Below are 9,635 nucleotides of genomic sequence, written 5' to 3'. Positions count from 1 at the left end.
ATAATTCTTAAATATTAAATTGTAAACTTACATAATTACAAACAATAAGAAATTATAATAATAAATGATTAAAAATAATAATAAGTTAATATTAATGAGTTATGATTGTATTTACTGTCAAAAATTGTTTAATTCATTAATAATAAATTATTAAAGGGTTAAATATATTTTTGGTTAAGTGAAAATTAGAGCCCCTTCCAAATTTAAGATTAATTTAGTTTTTTATTTTTGAAAATGCGTAATTTAGTCTTTTTAATATGATTTTGTTAAGTTTATTTAAGGTTTCAAATACAATTTTTTAATATATATTGAAGAAAAATGTGTCACACACTATAGATAACTTAGATGCAATCATGAAATACATTTAAAATGTTAAATAAATTTAACCAAATTGGATCAAAATATTAAATTCACATATTTTTAAATTAAAAAAATTAAATTTTAATAAAAGTTTTAATAAAAAACTATTTTTAATTTTAACTAAAAATTAAATAATAAAAAAATATATTTAACTCTTGATAAATGTAAACTTAATCGCATAAAAAGTCAAAATAGCCCACCGAAACTCATGACAACTCTATTGTTATGTTATTTGATAACATTTTCTTGATGGAATAAATACTTTGTTGGAAATGGTTTAAATATACATAAAAATGGAAAGTGAAAATTTTAACTCGTGGAACAAATATTTAATAATGGAAAATCCACTTCAACGAACAAAGGAAAAACACGAAATATGGCGTTATGAACAATGGAACACATAGTCAACAAGACAGTGTGAAAAATAAGATAACTTTTATCTTGGTTCTTAAGGATTTGATTTAAGCCTAACTATACAATCTTCCAATGAAAATCCAAACAATACAATTTTAGTTTGGTTAAGGGTAGAGTTTGGCCATATATATCCACCCTGTATAAAACCTTGTGGTTTTGGTATTATATTATATTATAATATATAGTACATATATGATGTGATATATATACTTTTATTATTGGGCACATCTTTGTAATCAGCTCCATGATTTTCCTAATTATAAATAAAAGGAAGTGGGTCCACAACCCTTAGTCGTCCAAACAGTGCCCTCCATTTACCATATTGCCTAAGGTAGCACCATTTTCTAAGGACACAAGAAGTTTTAATTTCTAAAATAATCATGACTATCTGATATTTTTATTTTACAAACTTTTTACTTCAGTTTTTTTATATTGGGAAATAAATTTGAGTTTAAATGAATATGTTTTCTATAACATTAGAGATTATAGTAATATAACCTTTTAAACAACTTAAAATATTATACTTCATATTTTAATCCATCTCTTCCGACTATCATGTTTTTATCTACAACTAAATAGAATATTAACAATTATCTTAACAATAATCAATAATTAAAAATAACTATATTATTTTATTTTAAACTTGAATATCTCTCTTTGGAAATTATAAACCATCATTATCATTTTGAATGGCAGTTCTTTTAGGAGGTAGGAAAAGATTTTAGTATTTTTTCTTAGAAGAGAGTTTTATGCAAATTTGTTTTAACCCGTGATATGCAGGTTTATAACATTTCAATTCACCTCAATAATTATGAGATAGTTTTTAACTCATTGATCTCTAAGAAAAATATTTTTGCAGAAGAATTATAATTAAATAATAAATAAGTTAACATACTTGATGAGGTTAGTAATTCTAATACGGAGAATGATGACGAACAAATTCAAATTATAAGAAAATCTTATAAAGTAAATAAAAGAAAATTAATACTAAACCTAAAAAACAATAATGAGTTTTTGTGGTTTATGGAATGTTATAGAATTAACTAATTATAAATCTCGTGACATACATAATAACATTATTTTACTATTTTTTTCGTAATTTTATCATGTATTTTGTGTAATTTTTATATACTTTGTTTTTGTTTTTTTAATAAAATTTCCATATAATTACCGCAATACCCATCACAAACCTATTAATGTATTGTAAGAAAAAAAAATTGTACAATTAGAGTATATATTGTTCTACCAAAAAAATTACCATTAATATTTTGAAGTTAAATATTTAAACAAATTTATTTAGACAAATTAAACCTGTAATAAAATAAGTAACGCTTAAAGACGTGATAAAATCATTATATTAATAATTTTAAAACCTAATTAAAAATAGGATCGTTTTACAGAGTCGTAAAATAAAAATATCTTATTATGATAGGTGACAATCTCATTACATGATTTAGTAATTATTATATATTTATTATCGTATTTATTCTTTAATTAGGTTAGTGTGTTTGTAGGTATTTATTTTAAAATTATACAAAATATAAAATATAATTGTAATAAAACCTTGAAGTCATAGTGTTGGAATTTAAATTGAAAGGAGTGTTATTTGCATCATGTTTTCTTACCGGTGGATGACGTCATTTGGTGGGAAGAAAGAGTTTCTCCATGTTTTGTCTTGCGCGTGAGAGTTGAGGTGTTCGCCACTGGCAGCGAGTACTATTCATCCCGTACGCGCGCAATTAACGTTGGACCAAATTATGAATTAATTGATAATTACCCAATTAATTTATAAACCCAATATTTAAAAAAAATAATTTAAAGAGCGTTTAACATTAAGTGCGAAACGGCATATATAGTAGATCACCGAGGTAAGGAAGGTCCAGTCGCACAATAATTTCTTAAATTACGACCTTGCCCTCGTGAAAGGAAAAACACGCATAGAGGGAAAGGGAGAGAATAGAGAGAGAAAGAGACCCGAAGGAAAAAAAAAACGGGTTGGGTTGGGTTCGGTTGTGTTGTGTGAATTCTGGGATGCTGGTGACGGAGTTGCAACGTGCCAGGGTGGTGTGAGATCTCCCGGCGGCACCGAGCATTTCTCCGGTGGGATGGGTTCGGGGCAGATTGGCGGCGGCGGCGGCGGAGGAAACGGTGGTTCTTCTAACAGCGGCAGCGGGAGTTGTTGTGACATGAGTGTGAAGTGTTCGTGTAGGTGGAGATTGGAGAACCAACAGTACTATAAGCGGTTATTTTCTTCGGGTTTCGTTTTCTTCTTCGGCTGTTTCGTTTTGTTCGGATCCATTGCCACCCTCTACGGTTGGGTCGCTTTTTCCCCTGCTGTGCGCACCTCTCTCTCCTCTTACGGTTGTCGTGATGACAATGAGGGTTCTTGGTCTATTGGGATTTTCTACGGTGACTCCCCTTTCTCTCTTAAACCCATAGAAGCTGTAAGTTTCTTCTCCTTTTGCCCCCACTCTTTCATATGCATGTATGTGTTAATTTCTCCTTTGAAGTTTTTTTTTAAGATAAAAATTAGAGGCAAAATATTTTTTCTTTTTGTTTGGGGGTACTTGTTTTAAGGTTGTTGGGGAGTGTTGGTTTTGTTTTGGTGGAGTGATGGTTGTGAATTATTTTAATTGGGTTTTTTGTGATGTGGGGTGTTTTTTTTTTTTGGTTTGGAGAGTGATGGTGTTGTTGATTGTGTGCAGGCGAATGTATCCAACGATGAGAGTGCTGCTTGGCCTGTCGCCAATCCTGTGGTGACGTGTGCTTCAGTCTCTGATGCTGGTTTCCCTAGTAATTTTGTTGCCGACCCTTTTCTATTTATTCAGGTAAATAATAATAGGTTCTTGTTGTCACCCTTGTTCATTCCTTCCCTCGTCATGTATCTATTTGATGTTTCTGATTCTGTGAAGTAGATGTTTTTATTTCATCTTTTTATTCCTTCTGTGTCTGCATTTTGGACCGGCAAAATCCTACTTTTTTTACTTAATGTTTTGTTTGCCAACTCAGTTTCTAGATTCAGTTATGAATCTTTCGGGATAGAGGCTTGGTGTTGGAACGTTTAGGGAAATGGTGAAAGATAATACGTCATGTTATTGTTACTATATTTATCCGGGTTAACTTGCATATATCTGGTGGAATTTGCTAGGATCTTAAAGTCTGACATGGAGCGATAGCGTGTTTCTGGGTGAGGGTCTGCAAAATTGATTTTGAATTCATGTGGTTTATGTTTGTCGGATGTTTTTCTTTTAGAAGTGAGTTGTAAAATTCATTAGAATTTTTTTGTCTGACACAGAAGTTACCTAAAGTTGTTTTCATTTAAAATCAATTCTTTAACATAGAATCTAACATATGAAAATTTACCAAAAATCACGTTACATCAACTTGTTTTTGTTTTGGATAATCCAACGGAAAACCAAGCATATATACGTATATAGCTTTTCTCGCTGAAGGCAGGTAGCCTGGACCTACATATAATGCAAGTGATATTTTCTTAGCTGCTTGAGTTGATTCCGTTAGCCGCTGAAAAGTTGACGGGGAGTTCAGGATATGTCTGATTGTAACAATTGAAGTGTGTAATGAGATAGAAATTTATGATTAGGTAGGACTCGTGTGACTTCCTGTATTTTGTTCTTATCCTCAAGGTCCTTATCTGCAAGATAGCGAGGTCCTTACTAATACTGTGTGTCATACCTAAAAGAGGATCGTAGCTAAACAACCAGTTGTTTATACTGTTGAGTACCTAATATCAGTATTCTATTTAAACATGAAAAGTAGGGTTCTATACGTGTCATGCTTATCTGTAGTTACAATCAGTTGTTTGTACTTTTAAGTACTAGTATTACTAGTATTCTATATAACATGAAAAGTAGGCTTCCTACTCGCTGAATGTATATCTATACGTGTGTTGTAGCACAAGGTGTTATCCTTCTTTTTTTATTGTAAGAAGATATTTATTAAATCTTCTGAGTTTTAGTGTCATCACTGAGTCAATAGCTTTAATAATAGGGGGGGGTTTTCTTTGTTTAAAAAATGCATCAGTTGCTCGTATGGTTGTTTGTTTTATGTTTTATAATTGAAAACAGGCTAATTAGAATGGATCCAATGATATGGAGTGCCTAGAACAGTTCCAATATCTAGTTTATCTATAATTCGCCCCTTAAATTTACATTTTGATTAAACTAATGGGTCTTGTACATGATGTATTGCCAATATGGTTTTTCTTCCTTTGGACCATGTTTGTTTTTGAAAAGGAAATGAGCCACACTTCCTTTGGACCATTAGAATGTAACTTGAATTCGAAGTGCTTTTCTTGGAGGAGGACGATTACCATGCATGGTGTTTTTTGAAGTGTTTAGTTCTTTTAAGTGTCTCAACAAAAAGCAGCCCAGTGCATAAAGATCTCACCATTGTAGGGAAAATGTCTTAAGTGTTGTTGTCAGGGAAAATATAGTGGGTGAGATGGTGAGTTGGGTTTAACATTGGAGAAAGGGTTATATTTCTATGGAATTATTCTAACGAAATGAGTCATGCCTTTCAAAGTATATAAGCAAGTTCACTCTTTGAACAATATAATTTCAAAAACCTAGAACTATTTTCTAATATTTTTCCCCCTCATTTTCTATCGCTTGTTAAAATTTGTCTATTAAACTATCAGTTTGTCAGTGATTCTAACATCATTGAGACTGCAATAATTTTTTATGTGTCATACATTTTGTATTTATCTGTCATGCTCCCATACAGATTTTAGTCCATTCACCATAGTATCTACTTTTTGTTTCAGTCTGATATCCTAATCTCCAAGTGAAAAAGTTATAATTATTAAAAAAATATTGTAATTTTTTACTCATGCACAAAGAAGAATATGAATGATTATGCAGATGGTACATAAATGGTTGGAGTATTAAAGGAGAATAGGTTAATATCTCATTTTAAGTTGTCTGTCCTTTTGAAGTTTGTTGTTTTCTATATGTATGGATAGTCATTAAGAACCTATTCACTCATGTTGGCATTTCAATTCAGGGAAATACTTTTTACTTGTTCTATGAGACAAAAGATTCAATCACTAATCAAGGAAATATTGGTGTTTCAAAAAGTATTGATAAGGGAGCAACATGGCAACAGCTGGGAATTGCATTGAATGAGGATTGGCATCTTTCTTATCCATATGTCTTTGAGCATGATGGCCAGGTATTGCTCTTGAAAAAAATAATGTTCATGTTTAGTTATTAACTTGATGCATATCATTTGTGGAATGGTCTTCTACTTCTCAAACTAGTTATTGTAGTTAATTATATTTATGGGATTCATTTTTTGCTTGTTTATAATTTCAGATATATATGATGCCTGAGGGAAGCAGGAAGGGAGACCTTCGTCTCTACCGTGCAGTTAACTTTCCTCTGCAGTGGAGGTTGGCAAAGGTCATTATAAAAAAGCCCCTTGTTGATTCTTTTATCATCAATTACGGTGGGAGGTATTGGCTTTTTGGCTCAGATCATAGTGGTTTTGGCTCCAAGAAAAATGGGCAGTTGGAGATTTGGTACAGCAATTCACCTCTTGGTCCTTGGAAACCTCACAAGAAGAATCCCATTTATAACATTGACAAGAGCTTTGGAGCTCGCAATGGAGGCAGGCCATTTAAATATGAAGGAAATCTTTATCGTGTGGGTCAGGACTGTGGTGATACATATGGGAGACAGGTACGCGTTTTTAAGATAGAAACTCTCACTACTGATGAATACAAAGAAGTTGAAGTACCCTCAGGCTTTGTTGAACCGAACAAAGGTCGAAATGCTTGGAATGGTGCTCGACACCATCACTTAGATGTGCAACACCTGCCATCTGGTGGCTGGGTTGGGGTCATGGATGGGGATCGTGTTCCTTCCGGAGATTCAGTCAGGCGATTCACAGTTGGCTGTGCTTCTGTTGCAGTTGCTGCTATACTCATTGTGCTACTGGGTGTCTTGCTTGGATTTGTGAATTGTATTGTCCCTCTAAATTGGTTCATTCACAACTCTGGAAAAAGGAATTTGACTATCTTATCTTGGGAAAGGTCAAATATGTTCTCTTCAAGGGTAAGGCGGTTTTGCAGCCGTCTGAACAGGGCCCCGACGTTTCTGCGAGGTAAGATTAAGCATAATGCTTGTGCTAGGAGATTTATTCTTTCCATGATATTTGCTGTGGGGGTTGGATTGATGTGCATTGGAGTGAAAAATATTTATGGTGGTAACGGTTCAGAAGAACCTTACCCGCTGAAAGGGAAGTATTCTCAGTTTACATTGCTAACAATGACCTATGATGCTCGACTCTGGAACTTGAAAATGTATGTGAAACACTACTCAAGATGCTCTTCTGTGCGGGAGATTGTGGTGGTGTGGAACAAGGGAGTTCCTCCGAAACTGAGTGATCTAGACTCTGCTGTACCAGTAAGGATCAGGGTAGAGGAAAAGAACTCTCTGAATAATCGGTTCAGGGTCGATCCATTGATAAAGACACGCTCTGTCCTGGAGCTTGATGATGACATTATGATGCCATGTGATGATATCGAGCGAGGTTTTAACGTTTGGCGTCAGCACCCGGATCGGATTGTTGGATTCTACCCTAGGCTCATTGCAGGGAGCCCTTTAAAATATAGGGGAGAAAAGTATGCTAGGTTGCATAAAGGGTACAACATGATTCTCACTGGTGCAGCTTTTATTGATTCTCAAGTAGCTTTCAAGAGGTACTGGAGCAAGGAAGCAAAGCAAGGGAGGGAACTGGTGGACCAGTATTTTAACTGTGAAGATGTGCTATTAAATTACTTGTATGCCAATGCAAGCTCATCACCAAGGACTGTTGATTATGTGAAACCAGCTTGGGCAATTGACACTTCAAAGTTTTCTGGTGCAGCTATTAGCCGAAACACACAAGTTCATTACGAGCTAAGAAGCCAGTGCCTGGTGAAATTTTCAGAGATGTATGGAAGTTTAGGTGGTCGTAAATGTGGATTTGACAGTAGGAAAGATGGTTGGGATGTATAGTAGGGAGTTTTTGTTATAGGTAGGTTCTTGCCAACTTTTGTAATTTTCATCTTTGCGGGTATAAAGTCTTCTTGTCCATACTTGTACCCCACTGTGAATCTTATTTTAGGGGGTTTTCCAATAGAATGAATGTCTGCAACATGTAAATTGGTTCCATAATGGCCTTCTCTTGTTAATTTTTTTCTATTTTGTGCCTCCAACCCCTGGGGGATGGTTTGTGATGGAAGGAAAAACAGGGAGAGAGAATGACTCAAGAAGGATTAGACCAAAGCAAAATAGGACAAAGACATTTCTTTCTCAGGAACTGTGATTCTAATCCTGCTATTGATTCTAATTTGCATTGCTTTTTGACTATTTCTAAGCCTTTCAATTTTGAAGGGTGCCTTTCTTTTCTTAGATTGGACTTTGGTTTCTGATTGAAGGAGGTGAATATGAACTATGACGCATGGGCATCACTCACAGACAAAATAGACCACAGTTTCATCTCTCAGGAACAATGACATGTTTCTGTAATTTTCACCAATTTTTCTCAAAATATCAAAAAAAAAAAAAACTGTACGCAGAAACTCACATTTATGTGATGCATGTTTGGTCCAATGTAGTCATTGCATTTTGTATACTGTTGTAAAATTTCAATTTTTTATATATGTTTATTGGGTTTTAGTATTTTGTACAATTTCTGACACTTAAAGAGAATGCTTATTAATTATTTTTTATTAAATTGTTAGCAGTACCAATAGTTAAAAGTGTTATTCTTGAACTATGTAGCCATTTGGGAGTCAAGCAGTACCAATAGTTACTTTTCTTGTCAAACTTTAAAAAACAAGTGAATTCTTTAGTTTTAGGGTTTGATAATATTTAAAAAAAAGAAAAGCGAAAACATGTTTTTAACTCACAGAGAGGTCGAAAATAAACGTTTCCAACTTTACTTTTATTGGACCACCTAATGTGATAAATAATTAAATTATTGATAAACTACATTATTCTCTTTGTCAAAAAAAAGTATATAAGTTACTTTTTAATAAATAATATATTTTACTAACTAACAAATTTTAATCATAGGAATTATAATTTCTAGATTCACGATTCCTAAAATTCATGAAAAGCTCAGCATAGGTGAAATTTACACAATAATAAAATTCATAGATTAGGGCTAATAATCAGATCATCCATTTACCAATATAAAAAATTCATTTGAAATGGGGAACAAGTGGTTACTTCCATAAATGCACACTACAACTAACAATTTCGTTAATTATTAATGATTTTATTTCTAAAGAAGTAAAGTAAAATATTATATAACTATCTTATTTTGATAAATAAAATTTATTCTATGCAAAAAGAACTATGAAGAAAAAAGAAAAAAAAAATTATTTGACACACCTAAATATTTTAGGTTTATTTAACATTATCCCTTATTTACTTTTTACTCTCTTTTTTCTAAAAAAGATAAAAAAAATTATATTTTTATATCATTTTACTTTGTATCCTTTGTTAAATGAATTAAAAGTGTGTCAAAATACCGTTTTTGAAAAACAATCAGAGGAGTAAAGTTGCTGCCCTGCCGATGCTTTAAATTTTTTTTTTTTAACATTTTATTTTTATCTTCTTTTTAAAGTTCCTTTGTAGAAACTAGTAAGTAATAGTGTCTCTTAATTTTAATAAAATAGCTGTATAATTTTCCATTTTATCATTTTCATTAAAGATTAAAAAACACGTGATATTGTGATAAAGAAAACTAACTACTGTGATGTGATTTTGCTAAGGATAAAAAAATCCTTAAAGATACTATACTTAATAAACAAATTAAAGATGATGACAACTAGAGAAAGAATTATATTC

The 9,635-nt window shown here is 32.5% G+C and overlaps 1 protein-coding gene across 1 annotated transcript; it reads left to right on the top strand.

Moving 5' to 3' along the window:
• Positions 1 to 2,647: 2,647 nt before the first annotated feature.
• Positions 2,648 to 8,147, top strand: LOC124839004 (glycosyltransferase family protein 47). The gene is made up of 4 exons (XM_047314739.2): positions 2,648 to 3,218; positions 3,480 to 3,602; positions 5,797 to 5,964; positions 6,108 to 8,147. Exons 1-4 carry the CDS (start codon positions 2,880 to 2,882, stop codon positions 7,791 to 7,793), a joined length of 2,316 nt encoding a protein of 771 aa, XP_047170695.1. The 5' UTR covers positions 2,648 to 2,879; the 3' UTR covers positions 7,794 to 8,147.
• Positions 8,148 to 9,635: the final 1,488 nt, after the last annotated feature.

The sequence above is a fragment of the Vigna umbellata genome, chromosome 8 (genome assembly GCF_029865625.1).
Source record: "Vigna umbellata cultivar VRB3 chromosome 8, Vumbellata_1.0, whole genome shotgun sequence".
NCBI classification, from domain to species: Eukaryota; Viridiplantae; Streptophyta; class Magnoliopsida; order Fabales; family Fabaceae; genus Vigna; species Vigna umbellata.
The sequence above is the reverse complement of the archived record's forward strand: the minus strand, read 5'-3'. Positions and strand labels throughout refer to the sequence as shown.

Bases quoted from the DNA above. Each gene is read 5' to 3' on its own strand.
- LOC124839004 (XM_047314739.2), top strand. From the start codon at position 2,880: ATGGGTTCGGGGCAGATTGGCGGCGGCGGCGGCGGAGGAAACGGTGGT. The intron at 3,603-5,796 runs GTAAATAATAAT...ATTTCAATTCAG, and splicing joins ACCCTTTTCTATTTATTCAG to GGAAATACTTTTTACTTGTT. The intron at 5,965-6,107 runs GTATTGCTCTTG...TTATAATTTCAG, and splicing joins TCTTTGAGCATGATGGCCAG to ATATATATGATGCCTGAGGG.